The sequence below is a fragment of the Pinus tabuliformis genome, chromosome 8, assembly GCF_031772625.1.
Source record: "Pinus tabuliformis cultivar Carrire ecotype Pingquan chromosome 8, CPIR1, whole genome shotgun sequence".
Taxonomy (NCBI): Eukaryota; Viridiplantae; Streptophyta; class Pinopsida; order Pinales; family Pinaceae; genus Pinus; species Pinus tabuliformis.
Window position 1 is genome coordinate 760,037,631 of NC_142294.1, and position 18,875 is coordinate 760,056,505.

General features: G+C 39.2%; 1 protein-coding gene across 1 annotated transcript; it reads right to left on the reverse strand.

Annotated features, from left to right (window-relative positions):
* Positions 1 to 623: 623 nt before the first annotated feature.
* Positions 624 to 2,293, reverse strand: LOC149237821 (FT-interacting protein 3-like). Its single transcript, XM_089369401.1, has one exon. The coding sequence runs from the start codon at positions 2,291 to 2,293 to the stop codon at positions 731 to 733; it is 1,563 nt and encodes a 520-aa protein (XP_089225527.1). The 3' UTR covers positions 624 to 730.
* Between the last annotated feature and the right edge of the window lie 16,582 nt (positions 2,294 to 18,875).

The following is an 18,875-nucleotide window of genomic DNA, read 5'->3' on the forward strand; positions in this document are numbered from 1 at the left end:
TAGTTTTGGATAATAAACCGAGACTTTGGTAATCCTGTGGTGGTCTCTCTGGTGGAAGGATCTTCTCTGTGGTTACAAATTTAAATCTCTTAAAAACCAAATAAAGAGTTACTAATCTTGTGGCATAAGCGTTTCTTCTAGATCACAAATCTAAAAAAGATCAAAAATTTCAGACATTGATCAGATTCAACCACGTTCCCACACCAAATTAACTTGTTATTAATGCAGTCAGTCCAGTTAAGAAACATAATATTGGTTTATCTTCTGAAGAGACTGTGGCAGAAGCACGGGTGGCTCCTATATAGTATCCAAAGCTGGAGCTGTAATGTAGGGAAAAGAGAGCACAGCTGAAATAGCATCCATTTTCTGTGTTGAAAAATATGGTACAGTTGGCTATACAGCGCATCAACTCTCCAGCAGTTCCAGAAGGAAATTAGATTATAAGAAAATTTACAAGCTCCTCCACTACACAACATGAGGAAGTGCCAATACATTAGATTAGCTGAAGGAGAAAAGCCTTGATGACATAGTCTCGGAACAGGAATGCTGGTAATTCTGCACTGTTGCAGCGATAAAATCATAGATAGATCGTCAATTACATCGGTTAAGAAATAACATGGAAATGTAAATTAAAGAAACATACACAACTAGAATAGTATATTCGCAGAACAAAAGCTAAATTAAAAGAACAGAGGTCTAGCTTCAGCAGACATGAAAGACCAAGCTATTTTTACAACAGACTATCGGTACGAGCAGGCAATCTCCTGAAGAAATTGAGAGGAGCAGAAGGAAGCCCGTGGCGGAACCTCGGATGGCGCAGGAGATACAGAACAAAAATCACTGCAGTTTGGAAGGGCGTGGTATAGAGAACTGTGGCAGCTATCAAGCAAAATATGACAAATATGGTAGTCGCTCGTGGATCGCTCCACCTCAGAAGATTTTGAAGCCTTTCTACTTCAGTGGCCATATCCCCCGCCATGGTCTGTATTCGCCCAGCAGACTCCCGGATTCGATCGTATCGCATTCTCACAACGTTAGAGGCTTTGCTAGTGGGGAATGTGTCGAATTCTTCACCGATTTCGTCAGGATGAACCAGTCCGGCCTGGAAGAGGCTTGTGTCCATATCGAGTGAGTGCCGTGGACGGAAACGAAATTTCCATAAGCCAATCAGGAACATGCAGAGGAAGACGGTAGGAAGAATTAGCTCTGGGTACCAGATGAGAATCAAGAAGAGGATGTGCACCAGGACGGTGGTTGCAGGGTTTTTCCAGAGGCATATATCGTTAAACGATCGCCCTACCGCTGTGAGAGGAGCCAGGATATTCATTATGCGGAAGAATTCCGCCTTACTGCGGCGCATGCTCCACATATGTGAATCCACATCCATGATATACTCCACCACTTCTCTCCTCAGAGGAGGCTCGGCTCGGCTCAGCTGCATTGCCGCTATCCGCATTGCCTGGTATGTCAAATGGTCAAACTGCCTTAGAGAAAGGGGACAAAGATAATGCATCTTCGGAAGCAATGTCTGTGTATAAATCAGCGTCATGTTCATCAGAGACGAACAGGAGAAACGAAAAGCCAGATGAAGCTCGCCCACCTTCAGGACTCCTGAGGGATTAAACCTCAACAGAGGATAGGCATGCGTGTATACGCGATCTGTTTCGAGAGTCGAAAGGCGGATTCGAACCTTACCGATCCCGGCATCTTTCACGGATGCTGAAGACTTTTCGTCTCCTTGAAGATGGCAATCGTCAAAAACACAAACAGTGATTACTGTACAGGGATCATAAACTTCCCAGGTATATTGCACATTCCATTTTGGACTGAAGGTATCAATCATAGTCCTGGTACGAACCCATTTCTGTCCATATTTTGCAACGCAGTAAGCATCCATTCTGTGTCGTCCATCTTTGCACTTCGTAGGAAGCAAGTTCTGAGCGCGCAAGATCTCAACCTGCAAAATACCAATGTTAGGCTTCCAGAGACGCTCGTCGGTCGGCCTCACATCGCCACTGTAATGAATAGGCTCGTCCAGCACATGATAGCCCCCATCTAAAGACAATCTCAGATAAATTCTACTCGCGGACTCCACTTCTTTCTTCTTCGACTTTCCCTCCCCCGGAGCAACAGCAGGGTTGTCAAGTCTGAACCATCGAGGATTCACAGGCTTATCATCCAGTCGTTTGTCTATGTTATTCACAGGAATCGTTACTCTCCCAAGAATTTCATCCTCAGATATCCCCAAACGATTCTCGACCGTGAGAATCAAACGTTGATATCCACGCGTCATGACGGGTTCGATAACGGTTTTCTTAATGTTTTAAAATATTTCTTATTAAATTGTACGGCTGATTTTATTTCAATCGTCTAACAAAAAGATCGGACGACTACCATTAAGACAGAAAGGCATCTGGGGACTTCATCTCAGAGGGAAACGCATTACGGCGTAAATATTAAATAAAAACTTTGAAAATAAAAAACCCAACCCCTTTGAAACTTTTCAATACGACTTCATAAATAATTATTGTCATATCAAAAGATGGATGTGAGCCCTAATAATGGTTTTGGAAAACCATTTTCCGCCCGAGGACCACCCTTGGTGGTTTTTGGAACAAGGGACGAGTGATGCCGGGTCAATATTGGCCATTGATTTTAAATATCTCACATTTCGCTAAACCACCTCACAGGATCACCTTACTCCTTAAAATTCATGCAGTTTATGCTCCTGGGAGTCCATTGATTTAGATGAGGGATGATGTGAGCCATTGATTTCGTCTTTTCCTGTAGTGCCTTTCCAAGTTAACATTCCAACCGAGCGCAGTCACTTAAATGCAAGAATTGATCTGTGTAAAGTAAATATGAAAACGTAGAGATTGCTCAAAAAAAACAAAGAGCCCTTCTAGAATTTTTCGTACACTTCACCTCCTCATCGTCGCTTTTCTCCACTTCAAAGTGATGTTGTCTATTCTCTGTAACTCAGATATTGTAATACCTCAACTTGAGCATTGGTTACTTTGAAAACATGCCCCTAAGGTAGATGAAATGTTGATGCATCTTCAAGAACAAGGTTCAAAACATAAACTAGCTTTTGAAATGCCCTACGTTTCTCTATTATAGCATCATGATCTCTTGTTTCAATCCTCTTCTTGAAAATACGTCTTCTAACTTCTATATGCAATGCTGCCACATCAGAGTCATTTGCATGACATTTTTACAAAAACTAATGTTTGAAGGAACCCACAAAATCTCTAAAATTACTGTATATTTTTTGAAAATTCCAAACGGTATAGTCAATTTGGGTCCTTCTGCAAAAAAAAACTCATTTCCCGGACTTTTGAAATTCGCCTTCATTTTTTCAGACATTGAGCCTGAAATTTATGACCTGTAGATGCCTACATTTTCTGTGTAACAAAAATAGCAGCTTCGAGAAGATTATGATCTTCAACACAAACATAAATACCATCACAAGGGTCTCCTGCATAGCGTATAAATTGTATGGAACACTATTCCTTGATACATATGTGAGATGGGTTTCTTGATGCCAATGGAAAAAAAATGATGACTTATTCCAAACGGCCAATGTACAAGTATGCCTCATTTTTTTCTTGTATTTATTTATAAATGAAATTATCCAGCACACACATTTCTTTTCAATTTTCTACCCATCATCTGCCTGTCACCATAGAAACCAAATATGGGTAAGCATAATTGGTTCAAGAACATAAAATCGATTTGAATTTCAACATATTGGGTATCTACAACATTGGGTAAAATTCTATTTCACAAACCCAAAATTTGTTCTTTTGGGAGAAGGAAATTATCTACATAGCTCAATTCCTGCTCATCAGATACAATCTTTATAATTTGAAATAGATGTGATGCATATGAAAGGTTTTCAACTGAATTTGAGGATGTGAAGTCCTTAGAAGACATTTGTTATGTATTTTTTTATGAAACAGAGTTCTTCCTACTGAGAGTAATTTCTTCATCCATATCACTCATGAATTCAGAGGTCGCATCAAACATTTCTACATTCTCCTTCTCACTTGATAACTATAAGCATTCACAATAAGTAAAGGTAATCTAAAATTAATGAATGATCAGGTTTTTAAATTTCACCAGAAATTGTTTGGAAGAAATACCCGCTCTCCTGATTCTTTGGTTATACTCTTCGATCCATTCTCCACAAGTCCCTTAAATAGTTGAAATTTATTTTCTAACTCTGCAACAAAATTTTGATTTGTCCATATGCCTGCAATTCGTTCACCATTTTTGGAACCTCCACCAAGTTGTTGCCATTATTACATGGTCCATACCACTGCTCACTATACACTGCCATCTTTTGCAACCTTAGCCCAAGTTTTTTATTTTCATTAATTTCTTAAAGCTCTATTTCTTGTATAATCCTCACCCATGACTCCAAATTTTATCCTTCAACAAGGCAATGTTCTATTTCCAATATATTACATCGCTCTTTATTTTGCTTGGAACACTTTGTATCAGGAAAATGTTGTTGTTGTTGTTGTTGTTTTTTCTTTTTAGACTCTGGAAGTTCTTGAGGCGGTGATTATATGCCCTTGCTCTAGGGGGATAAAAAAAATTATCATGACCTTTTCATGTCTTTCTTTGAATTTCAAAACATACCAAACATGAATTTTCTCTGCAAATTTGGTTTTGTGTTAGAATTTTCTTTCAAGATTTTTGATATTTTAATTGTGCGAGACTGAGCTGCAACACCATCCATGTCGCCTTTTATTTCTTCTTTTAATCCATACATGTCCCCTTTTAATCCATCCATGTTCCCTTTTAGTTCATCTTTGGTTTCTCTTTGTGAGAGTGAAATTTGTTGCACTTGGTCTCGTAATTTTGATATATCATGCTGCAGTTCTTCCTCTTCATGCGTCATAGTAGATATTTCTGAGGGCTTAATGGGTGTGGAATTATTTTGTTTTGGAGGAATTTTACAACCCAATATTGATATCTATGATTCAATATACCCTTGGAATCACTTCAAACTGATTTTTCAAACAAAAATTATTCAATTTAAAAAACAAATACACACCTTTTTCTTGCTTTTAGGATCTTGATCATGAAACGGTTGTAACTATGTAATTTCGTATATCCAAGTTCTAAAATTCAGTCTCATGGTAGTCATATAAATATTATTTCCAATGCCATAAGTTAGACCAATATTGGATTCTTCAATATGGGGTTCTGTCAAATCTCCCACTATTACGTGATTATGGATTGGTTTAGTAGAGCGAAGTTGTATGGAATTCCAAGTGTCATTGTTTCAACCTTCGGCCCTGGAATTGCTATACAAAAAACTATAGTCTGTGCAATTTCTGTCACTTTTTACAGAATTCAATTTCAATTCCTGAAACGAAAGTTATGATGATTTTCCCTAGGTCACATGTTTTAGACTGAATTCCAGAGCCTACAAAAACCTTAACTTCCCCGGATCATATCTCCGAAAATATAAATAACAAAGATCTAACATTTTTACATGAATTTCACCAAGATTTTGGCTCCACGTGGTAAAGATTTCAGCTTCTGAAGCTGCGTAGAAATTGTTTTACAGCGAAAAATGCTAAGATGAACTGTTTTGAGAAGTGAAACCTTAGAATCAAAAGCTCTGATACCAAATGTTATACAACGAACTCACAAAATAGAAGAAAAGATAAATAAATGACTAAAAAAATATTTTTTTAGAGGGGGGACCTCTTTTACATTACATAAATGAATAATTCTTGAATGGTACAAATGAAAATACCTCCTTTGTATATATAGGAGTTTAAATGGTCACAATATAATCAAAGCCTACATAACAATAATAATGTAAGGGAACAATAATAAAAATAGTGGGCTTCTATGGGGAACAAGAATAACAATATAAGGGCTACATGGGCACAATAATAACAATAAGAGGGCTACATTAATAATAAAAATAAGGGGGATACACTAGTATTATAGGGACCTAACAAAGTGGGGGGAATAAGAAGGGTGTCTGGGTGATAGCATATGGTAAGAAAGCATGATCAGAAACAACATTGTTGTTGGTATCTGAAACTGGTTCTTGATCTTGATGGGTGTTTGATGAACTCATCATGCACATTGAGGCTTCTATGGCTGGACGTATATGCTCTATCATAGGTGGGTCCCATGGGAATGTCCCGAGGAGTGTTAATGACTTAAATTGGTTGGGGCCAAATTCAGTGTAACCAATTCGAGAGAAGATTTGACGAAAGGTAGCACACCATCAAGTGTAGTTAATGTATTCTTCTCATAATATGTGAGTTGGTCAATTTTAATAATTTTCCCATCATGGGGGAACATCATTATCTTGAATATGGAAGATGCTACTACTGACATTTCGTACATATAACTTTAGCCTAGCAGGATATCATAATCCAACTGTACATCCAATACTTCGTTGTCTATGGGCATAATTTTACTGGCCTGTTGTACTATAAAGCCTTGGTATAGGCCTACGAGAATAGAAGGGTGCTCATCATACACTTTGGGAGTGATGTCAGAGGGTTTGAGGTCGGGGGATCCGAGTTTTTTCCAAATTGATTTGGACATTATACATGTGGATTCCCCTTCATCGACTATGCAACAATGGATTGAAATATTCTGAACTAAGACTGAGATTTGAAAAGCGATGGCTAATGGTAGACCTAGGGTGGCTTTATCCAAGTCAAAGACAATTAAACGAGAATCAGAAAGATCAATTTATCCTAATGCGGAAAGTAAGGCTTTCCGTTGGGTTGGGCATGATTGCAAAACTTCTAATGCTAACATAGCTGAAGGAGTTTTTGCTAAGTCATCAACTATGTTATAGCTATGACAAACCTTTGAGTTTTGTCTCGCTCACCGAAAAGGAACTTTAACCATATTTTGGATGGGAAATTTGGCATATAGGGGGATTGTTAAAAGGTGGTGTACGCGTTGCAGCAGGTGAGGTGGAAGTATTGGTTTCTGGTGGAGTTACATACTCTTGGTTGCACGTCTGTAGGAGAACATCTTCCCCTGCCATGTAAATGTCGTGGTTTGAGGTACTTTGGGAACTTCCTCTAGAAGGGTTCTGGTATTGTTGGGAGTGTTCTTGTTGGGTATTTACCACTCCTTGATGGGGGAAGGGATGCATCATTACTACCGTTTTTTGGTTTTCCCCCCTTGTCCCCCACTGCCTTTCATCCATTTCAACTCAGGGAGTTGAGGATAGTGATGGGTGTAATGACCATACTCACCAAAAATGGCACAAGCATGTTTAGTCTGTAGACTTGTATTCTTGTTTTGCCTTTGTGGGTTGCTATTGGTCGGTCCCTGGTTTTGGTTCTAGTAGGGGTTTCCCCTAGTCGGTGGCCGTGGAGGTTGTTGTTGATTTGTTCCCACTTAGCCAGACTCTCCTTTTGGCTTTCTCTTTGGTATTTTCTTAGCCACATTGGGTGGTTTAGATGTGCTCAATTGTTCATCCAATTACTATTGTTGAGTGAGATAAGGCTACACTAGATTAACCCTTGGATTAGCTTGTGCTGGTGGGTTGTTGTTTTGAGGTGCGGGGAAAGAGAAATAATGGTTCCCTTGTCCTTGACTGGCATATGAGTTCTAGGAAGGAGGAATTGGTTCCACGTTCCTAGGGAGCTATGGGCCACCTTGCATAGGAGGGCATTGGCCACTATGCACAGGTTGGTATTGGTTAACTTGCATAACAGGATTCTACATAGGCATAGGTTGTCCAAGGTAATATGATGTGTGGTGTGGTGGTGCTATGGAACCAAATGGTTGGCCACTGTAATTGTATCCAAAGTACTAAAAAATGTTTATAGGGTGATTTTGGGCTATGGTCCCAATCAATCCATCGGCAACATTGGATGCACCTGGTGTCTCTTTAAAAGTCTACAAGCGCGGGATGTCTGGAAGAACATGGTAGAGGTATCTAGATTGGGTATATGTAAGCTCTAACTATTGATATTTTCTAATGGCCTCTTCCTCATTCAGTGGGGATGAATTCGCCATGTCTTTCGAGATTTCTGATGTGAGATATCTCAAAAATAGGTCGAGGAGGACTTTGTCTTCAAACTGTTCTTTACACAAGCTACGGTGTTTCCATTGCTCATGGATATGATCTGATATGTGTGTAGAAGGCGTTTTTTCGAAGTGGGTGAGGAGTTCCAGTCTCGAGTCATCATAGACTGAGAGCTGGAAGAATGTTAGGAATGTTATGGCTAGAGAACTAAATCTCCCATGTGACACAAAAGGTTGGTCAATATACCATTACGTTGCTAGCCCAGTAAGGCTGTGTTGAAATAGTCGTAATCAAATAGTATCGTCTGTGATATTATTGGATGAACACCACAGGTAAAAGGTCATGACATGGTTTCCTAGGTCTTCTCCCTGCTTCCCTTCGAATTTCTGAACGGAGCTTGGTGGGCATGGATGGCCAATTATGGTAATGCAAAATTAGGTCATTGGTTAGCTTTCTTAAATCAGGCAAGTTTAAAGAAGCTAAAAACGGGACTTACAAGTTGTCTGCCATCATGAAACGATTTTGGATAGCTATATGAATGGGGGTTCTCTGATGAGGATGGTTACCTTAGTGAGTGTCGTGTAGATTCCTAGGAGGGGAGTTATGGGGGCTCCCTTTGGGGGTAGTGAATGGGGTACTTTGACGAGGAGGAGTTCCAAGCAAAGTTGCACTTGTTAGAGTCGGTTTGGTCATCCCTCCGTCAGAGATCATTCTCTTATTGCATTTCATTTTTAGGTGTCTCATTTAGCTCTTTCATTTGCATTCCATTAGGGTCATACCAATGTCTAACGGAAGGGTCTCTTCACCTGTTTCCCTCATGGTTGTACCTACTGGGTTAGTCAAAATTTCTCAAAGATCATCAAAGTTGATTTCAATCATTAACAGTCATAGATGGTGTTTTGGTCAAAAAGAGTCTTTCAGTTTCTAGGTCTAGGGTTTGGTCTTCAAAATGTCAAATAATACCCACAGGTCATGAGGATGTCTTCAATAAGTTTTCATTTCAAATATTTTCATCGTCATATTGTTGGACTATGACTTTTCTTCAAAACTCTGTTTTGAAGAAAATTCGTCATTTCGTTTTGTAATAAATTGCCATGTAATTGTCAAAAGTTTTTCAGTTGTTGAATTCTCCAGGCACAACCCTGGTCTTCCTTTGTCAAGACATGCCACTATCCCTGCAAAAATAGCCAAAAGAAAACATCATTCAAGCCAAAAAATCAAGGAGGAAACAAAAAGACAGAGTTGTATTAACTGTGAAAAAAGTGCCAAATCGAAACATTACAAAAATGGGTTTTGGCAAAATTAATTTGAAAAGCCAATGTATAAAGCATGTCTCCAAGTTTTTAAAGTCCATTCGCATCCAAGAGATCAAAGAAGGTCGAAGTTTAGTGGTGAGAGGGCGAAACTATAATTTTCCAAGTCAAAATTGTGTTTAGAGTGCGTGCGACGCACTGGGCAGAAGGCGCGGCGCACTGGGAGCAAACACACAGTGTATTTTTGAATGGGCGTGGTGCACTGGGAAGGCGCAGCACATACAGCTGAGCGGCTCGCAAAATTCCAGAACGGCCTCCAAACGCCAAAAATGTACAAATTTCCCTTGTTTCAAGTAGGCTGAGCTCTAATTCTCCTGTTCATCAAAGTTTGGTAGTTATGCTATGATGGTTGATGTGTTGAGTGTCTAAACAAATGATCAAACCCTATCATCTTAAATTCCTCAAATAAAAGTTGTTGCCTAGGGTTTGACAACTATTTTCTTCCAAGTCTATTCTCTTCCCATCATTTCCTTTTCTCCCTTATTCCATTTTCCCCTGATTTCATTGTTCCCTACCCCCTAGAATCACTAAACCCCTATCCCAAATTCCCTTTCCCAAATTTCTAAATGTAAAACCCTAAACCCTATTCCTATACATAAAATCCCAAACCCTCCCATATTTTCCTAACCAAATCTATCCCAATACCCCCTAATCCCTCACTATTTTCCTCCCTCCTAACAGTCCCTTGTTCTGTTTTCCCCTTGGTGGCAGAGGTTAGGCACATTACTAAAGAGCAGTCCAACACAGTTTTCATACATCAGCAATCAGTTTTCTCCAAGGCATTTTTTACAGCAGTCATGTCATCCGGTCATTCATCTGATTATGGAATGGAAACCCAAAGTGACTCACCCATGGAGGAACATGCTCCCCGGAGGCTTCATAGAGGTGGTAGACATATCAGAGAAGAACCAATCACCCTCATTGAATTACAGGCCTGCCCTCTAGCCATCTCCTGTTTTCAGCATCAGTCATGTTATGAGTTTTGTGAGAAGGTGGCTAATGTTCAATTTCATCATGAGTTGGCTCGTCTATTTGTGTTGCATTTACATGGAGATCAGGTTACTTTGGCTGGTGTCACCTTCACACTTACACCAGAATCTATCTCACTAGCTACTGGCATACCAAACATTGGAGAACCATGGAACAAGAGGAAGAAGATTGACCGGCAGCATTATGAGCCATATATTAAAACCAGTTTCTTGAGGCAGCTCAAAAGAGTGTTTCCATTCAGATATCTTAAAGATGAATATGCTCCACTAATGAAATTAATCATGAAGTATTTCAGCTGTGAGGGACGGTTCTCTCGTTTATATGCTTATCACATAAGGTTTCTCATGCATTTCACCCGGGTACGGATGATGAACATTCCTTATTTCATATGCCGGAACATAGAGAGGATGACCACCCTTGTGCAGCACAAAACCCCTCAGTAGCAGCTTAACAGTGTTTATCATTTTTCTCTCATCAAGATTGTGGTTGTTCATCAGCTTGGATTGTAGGGCATCACTTGGGATGACTTCATCTCACGTGAGTTTTTCAGAGCTTCACAGGGACCATCAGAGGTTAAGCGTGAGACAGGTGGACCTTCTCATCAGTATGAGCACCATGAGACTGTTAGTGTGCCGGTATTCATCACATATCAGAGGGGCACTAGACATTTGTTTGTAGCAGCGAAGCGAGTGTTATCTCCACCCAGGGTGGAAGGGGCCTCACTTCCTCCATCAGCATAGCAGGTTTAGGATCGAGGCAAGAGGCCTCTACAGGAGGAAGGGCCTTCAGGTGAACGAGAGACCGACTTCATTCTCATTCAGGATGATGATACAGACATGGGCTCGCAAAGTGCCAACCTTAGAGATATCATCCAGGAGTAGCAGACAGAGATCAAAGCCTTGTCCCTCGACTTGGAGAGGGCTAAGTGGAATATAAAATACTTGTAGCAAAGGAATAAGCAGCTTGAAGATCAGCAGGTGATTATGGAATTACAAAACATCAGGGAGAATCGTCTAGGGAGTCTTGGCTCGAAAGAGTTAACATCCACTTAGAGGGACTGCTGGACAAAGCTGATAGGGACAAAGCATTTCTGAGACATATGGCTTTCCACTACATGGCACGGAACAAGGTTTGCAAGGCACGAATAAGGAATCTAAAGGCAAAATTAAAGAAGGCAATAAGGAAACAAAAGAGGAAAAAGGAGCTTGATCATCTTCAGATATTGGCCAAAGCCTCTTTAGCCCAACATGATACATGATAGAGATGGTCTAGCCCAAATTTCAAGAACTTTGGAGCAATTTTTGACATTTTGAATTTTTTTGCACTAAAAAACAGGTTTTGTCTCCCTATGTGCTGCGCCACGTGGCGCTTGCTTTTGCTAGAGGGCTCCAAATCCAAAAAACTTTGCATTTCTGGATTTTTCATGATAAATTATGGTTGTTGGTGCATGGCCAAGAAATTTGGGCAGGTTTTGAGTCCTCAAGAGGCCAAAAACACTCAAAAAATGACCTCACTACCCCTATTTTGACACACAGGAAGCAGTCTTGGGAGATTGAAGTTTTGGAGGGGCAAATGACATCCAAATTCAAAAATTCCACTTGGGTTGGAAAGTATACAGGTAGGGATTTCCAATAAGCTATCTTGGTCTCAATTTGAACTTCAGGAAGGGCCTCAAATTCAGCTCCAAAGTGGCACGATGCATAGAGAATCAGGTGCGGCACATAGAGGATTTTTGCCTATTTTTCACTGTTCAGCTTAGAAATTCGCCCAGTTTTGACCAGTTTTTCTTTTTGATGTTACTATTGATCTTTCATGATGTAATTTTATAACCATGATGTAATATTGACACATTTTTACTTGTTCTAGAGGATTCATTCACTAAAAAGTGAAAGTTAAATGAATGAATCAGTTTCCTAGCATATAGGGGTAAGTTGTTTGACTACCTAGATTTTAGTTCCTTGTTTAGAATTGGTTCAAACAGCTCCTAGAATAATGAGCTCAACCCCTAGAGGCATGGGAAGGAGTTAGGCTTGTCTATATCATGTAATTTCTCAGTCATTTTTAGGGTTGGATACTTGGGATTGCTTGGGCACTTCATTGTACATTTCATTTTTGCAATTTTGGCAAAGGAAAGGCCAAGGTTTTGCAGCACTTGTTGGGATCCATGTGGCTCTATGTTTTGATGGTGTTTTTCTCTATGTATTTGTAAGTTCACTGATGTTTATGTGTATCATTTTCCCTTCTCTTTTCTTCTGCAATTAAACAAATGAGTGATTAAGGTAGAATTCATTGGACTGCTATGCTAAATTTTGTTTAATTCTACATGTTTTCATCTGTTTGAGGAGGACTCTTGAGACCCTCTTTCCCTCCTTAGCTCCTCACCAGTATGATCCACCCATTCATTCAATCCAAAGCATCAAAACTACTTCCTATCTTGCCCCTACCTGAACTCTGCAAAAATCTGGCCTCATCCCCGGACCCAAAATTTGCCTGTCCCTTTTTTCCAACAAAACCCCCAAAAACTCAAATCAAAACTTTGCACTTCATACCTAGCCTAAGATCAGTTGTTAAATCAGTCATCTCAAGCCCCATCGATTATCTTTCGCTGAGATTGACCCGGAGAGAGCCCTCTCCTGTCCTCGTAGGGCTAGCTACGAGGCTAAGCGTGGTTTGATGTGGACCTAGAACCTTGTCTTTTCACACTGAGGAAAATCTAGGCTCTAACAGCACTGATAAAGGAAGATCATATAACAATAGATATATGGTGTCTTCAACGCCTAAATGAAGAGAGACCTGACACTCCTCCTTGTAATGGAGGGGGATTTTGAAAATGTTTAGATCGACAGGGAGCCGTGGGGTACCCTATAGTGTCAAGTATAGTGTGTTATACTTTGTGTCATTGAGGTAAGGAGTTGATTCTCAAAGAAAATATATCACATACATAAAACAAAGTGAAAATAAAATGATTACTTTCCATTTAACTTTATACTATGTGATCAAACAACAAAAAAATATGGTTTTTGTGTGTTTTGTGTATGATAAAATATCCTATGAAGAACTAATAATCCTTACCACTCTCAAAGCAAATCATCCTTGCAAATGTATCTTCTAATGGGTACTAGGGCAATGTCCCAAAAGAACTAGTGATACCTTCTAGCCAAAGAATCAACCAAGGTAAATAATGAGGCTTTGGAGCTACCCACACCTCCACCTATAGGGATGGATTCCATAGATTGTTTCCACTAAAGTACCTTCGTCCCACGTGAAAATTCAAGTCTTTAGCTTCTTGATAGTCAGTTTCCAGTGCTGAGCACTAGACGGCTTGGGTAGCCCCAAATAGTACTGTATGCACTAGACCTAAGCAAAACTCCCTTTGAATCGGGTCTCTGCCATGCTTGTGTATTATTTTCCATGGGATGATTTACGGATTTTAAGCTCCCTAAATGGTCAACTAATATGTCTCAAAGATGTAACATGACCATGGCAGCTTATGGGACACCTACCCCCAATGGTCCTAACCTAAACTATAAATTATTTGGTGGCCCTTGTGGGGAATTTAGTTGGTTCACGTTATGGTTTCTTTTAAGGGTCTTACTTTTCTTTAGGGTGTGATATGTAAGCTAAAATAAGCTAAGTATCAAAATCTATAGAAACTAGATGCCTTCTAATATAAAACTTATAGGAGCTTAGTGTGTGATGTGTAATTATGTGCAAGTGATCAAGTGAGCATGCAAAGTGTGATAAGATGTGGATATTCGGTGATCCGTTACAATATCCTCCTAATTACACTAGATTTCATTTTTTCCTTGCATGAAAAATAAATGAAGTGCGCATAATGGGCCGCTTACTCTTTCTCTTATTACACTATGTGTGACTAAAGGGATATGGGAAACACAAGTGCATTAATAAGGCTTTCATATGCTAGCCTAGATTTGCCTAAAAGACACAAGGGAAGAAGAGATTACTTGATTTCTGTAATGACACTTGGACGTATTTCCAAAACTAATGAAATGAAAAAATGCTTTGGTTAGTAACAAGATTTGTGGATGATAGGCCACTTACTCCTTTACTAATTAAGCTATGTGATTTGCAAAAGCTTAGCAAAATAGATTGAAAAATATGGGTGGAATTTGGCCACTTATTTTTCCCCCTAATTAAGCTATGTGAGAATTACAAATAGAAATAAAGATAATCTAATTACCCTACTAATCGTGATTATTAAAGTAATTAAGTAATCTAAACTGACTAGAAAAAATTGCACAGGTGAAGGCAATTTACTAAAGGATGACAATCACTTGAAAAAAGTGAAATTACAAGGAATTTTTAGCTTTCTTAAAACTACGTGGGTTTTCCTTGCACAGATGCAGTTGCGCGTCTGGATGAGAAAAATTTGTTGCTTGCACGTCTGTTCGTCAGAAAGACGCATGATCGACAAAAAAATGAAAAATCAAGTTTCATGGCCACCAACTGATTCGAAAGGTCTTGCAAAAATTTCAGAGAGTTGATGCACACCTTGTGAGGTGATAATGCAGAGAGAAGGTCTTACAAACAAAACCGTTTAGATTGAATAAAAGACAACATTGGAGTCGTCAATATTGTTGTAGTGTTTTTGTAGCAATGGTGTACCAATAGACACCTTCTTAGTAGTAGGTTGTTCCCTACAAAGAAAAAAATGCAGTTTGGTTGTTGTCAGTGGACAAGCATGAAGAAACAAAGTATTGCAAATGGTGGAAACAATACATAAACAAACATAAACTAAAACAAAGAGATAAACACACAAATAATTCTTAATGAAGCAAACAAGTCAACATAATTATGGAAAATGGCTCCCTTTATTAACTCTTGGTGGTAGAAGATGAATACAACTAGTAGAATACTAAACACTTGAAGAGAATTCTTTGAGATATGGTGCTCAAAAATCCTCAACAAGGAGGTTCTTTTCTTCACTCTCTTTGCAAGCTTCTCCTCTATATCCAAGAAGTATCAAGGCTCTCTCAATGGTGAAATCTTGTGCATACTAGAGTGATGGATTGCTAAGAAGAAATTTTTCCAACACAATAGTGCTCTACTTATTTTGCTTTAATAATGAAATGAAGGGTTTCTCTGATAGCAATTTGGCCAGCATAACATTGTCTTCATTTTTGGTTCTCCCATGGCCTATTTATATAGAATTTTTTTAATCCCTCTTCCCTCTCTTGGTTCATGAATGAAAATGACTTATGAGTAGGATAAGAGGATTCCTTTGAGGGTTGCATATATTTAGGGTGACTTGAATTCAACTGTCCTTGACTAAAATCTTGTCAAGGAATCGTCTTCCAAATGTGGGAAGTGGTCCCACATTGTTGAGTCGGCCATTTCTTCTATTGCGTGGCTTTCAAAGAAAATATCTTGCTTCATGCAACTATCGAAGGGAAAGCCACCCAGTCCTTAATTTTTAATTCAATATTCATTGGACCTTAGGAGAAACTAAATTTTTTGATCTTCATAATGCCTTCAGCTAGAAAATATTTACTTTTGCATTCTGCTGGAGGAATTTAGACGTCTTTTGGATTGTAAAAATATCTCTACGATTTTCTATTGTTAACAACATCTCAAAGGGAGCTTGGATTGTCCTGATCATGGAGTAGAGGGTTTAGTTGAAGACATGGAGATGTGGTCTTGACTGGCTTAGAAGTGAGATTAGTTGTGAGTTTTGTTGGATTGGTGGTGAGCCTGACAAACAATAGTTTTTTATTGGTAAGTTTTTTTATCATGGACATCCTATGATTTTACATGGATCATTGGCACAACTTGAGGGTTGATTTGGCATGGACGAGATTGCTTCATGTGATGGACTATGGATTGGAAAGCTAGTTTCTTCATTGGATTTTGATGTTTCATATTAGATATTGGAAGGATGTGAATGAGTGGTGTTTGATCTAGGAGGATGAGTTCTTGCAGTACTGAGTTGCGGTGATAACTGCCTATGTTCGACCACAAATCAAACTGATCTTGTATGCCATGAGATGAGTGACAAGTTGAGTCAGTGGAGATTATGTAGATATAGAAGAAGTCTAGCTTCAAAGGGAGGAACCCTATGGAAGTGTTGAGATCTTCAGATTCACATGAAATGAGGCAGTGGAACTATTGAGATAGTGTGGTTCATTCTAAAGAGTATGTTGTAGTGATGGATGTTAGTTGGGCTAGTGTAGTTGGTGATAATGCTGATGGAGACTTCCTAGTGTTGGAAGTACCTCCCTCGCTAAGAAGGAGTGTTGGGATTTGTAGCTTGGGAGCACTCCAAACCCTATGTAAGAGGGCTATGGAGGAATGGACATATAAGATGGTTTTGTGGGCTTAGAAACCAAGAAGGTGGGTTTTTCACCCAAGCTTGTGGGTGTGAAACCACCAAGATAAACCATGGTTTGACAAATGGAGGTGAAGGGGCATCCCTAAATGATTTAGGGGAAAGTCCAAGCAATTAAAAATAATATCTCAGAATGGAGAAATGAATATTTGAATAGTAGCCTGGGTGAAGAGACCTACTAGATTAGGTTGGCCTAGTAAGAAGGTGCCCTTGTAGGGTTGTTGATTGACATGCAAGAGGAGGCTATAAATAGAGGTGAGTTAGGCTTCAAAAGAGGCACATCCAATCAAGTGAATCTAAGGAGATACATTTTTTTTAGGGTAGCATATCAAAGGGATACTCCAGACGAAGGAGAAGGAGGAAACTTTGTTTCTTTTATGACTATTTTTGGAGGCCCAAAGGATCATATATAGGACAAGCCTAGTTTGGGAACTTCTGGGACGTTTTTGTGGTGAAATTTTGTGTGGTTTACCTCTGTAAAAAAGGTCATAAACTTGTATGAGTTGTTGGATCAGGAATGAAACCCATACCTCAGGAAGAGAGGGGACGAAGGTCATATTAGAGGTTGGTATTAGGCTAGAACAATAAGCATATAGGAGCATGATATTTTTGAGCGAGGAAATAACTGTGAAGGAGATATGGAGGAGGAAAATAAATGTTTTTGCAATGTGACAACATCCCTAACTAGCAGCAGAACCTTACAACAATTACACTAACAACCCTAGAGGTATGTATTATTGATGTGTTATGGTTTGTTTTCTAGGTGGATGTAGATTCCATTTTGATAAATTTGTTTGAACACTTGTGGAATGTTAGAGGGTAGCGTGAAAGTGGTCCAAAACTAAGCCCTAAGTGCATAACCTAAGAAGGACTTTAGGCTTGCTAGAAGTAGCAGAGTTGGAGCAACCTAAAGAACAATTAGGGAGGATTGTAGAGGCTTGATTCAAGTCCTAAGGAATGACTTTCTTGAAGGAATAAGGGATTTTTAGAAGTGGAAAAAGAAGAGCTCAAAGGTCTGATCATATAGGAGAATTTTATAGCCCTAGAATTTCATTGTTCGAGATAGACATCTACAACAAAATAGGGGTAGTCCCCCATGTGCTAAGTTAATTATTGGAGAAGGATATTCAACAGTGATAGTGGGAAGGCCTCTGGCCCTAAGTGTGTCTTCATTAGGTAGCATAGGAAGGCACTAGTTAGAAGAAAGTCCCTAAGGAGTTGAGGAGCAACAATGGGAAATTGAGATTTGTTCATAAACGGAGTTTTGAACAACTCGATAAGAGTCTTGATTTGTTGATGCGTTGAAGAACTAATGATCAACAAGAGAGAAGGTGAAGCCAAGTTCAGTGACCTAATTGAGTTGGTTCACTAATAGAGGTAGAGTTGTGTTGCTGCATATCGAGAGCCAAAGGACCAGGCATGTGTGTTCAGGGTATGACCAAGAGGAGCTGAGAGAGCACAATAATTCATCCAATGGTCAATGTATCTTGTTCAGGGTAGATTGGTTGTCAAGTGACTGACACCAAACCTTAGTTTTATATCTTTGTATCAATGAATGAATGAGGGCCATTATCTCTGGTACAGGAGCCCTAGAGTATTGTATTATCAGTTTCATTAATATAACGAAGCTGGGGAGTTAAAATTTATAAAAAGTTACGTATTTCTTGTGACTAGTATATTTATTGTTGTATATAATTTCGTTGTGCAAAGTACTTTGTTGTGATACTTGGATTGGTAGCGTCAATGATTTAAGATTCCATTCTAGAATCTAATTTCGTGGAAAAATGACATCTTATGTAGGTGAGGGGGGGAGGGGATCCATAACATTGATACAGTGTGTGGAGTGTAGAGGTGTGAGGGCAGAAACAAGAGGGTGGGCTGTGGCTCCTCCACACTCTGCACAATGTGTCAATGTTTAAGTATTGTCAACTGATAACAAATCATTATGCAAGGTTTCCTTCTTGAGAGAAAATATGTGCTTACATAATATTAGGTGATTGTTGCTATAGAACTCCTTGATATTAGTGATCAAGTGTGGATTCTCATGATTGGTGTGTTAATAGCATATAGCGTCTACGTTGCATAGTTCATATGTTATAGTGTTTGCAGGAATGTGTAGTGATGTGAGCTCACCATGCAATACGATTAGATATTTGTAAGTTTTATTAGGTCAAGAAAGAAAATTATCTAC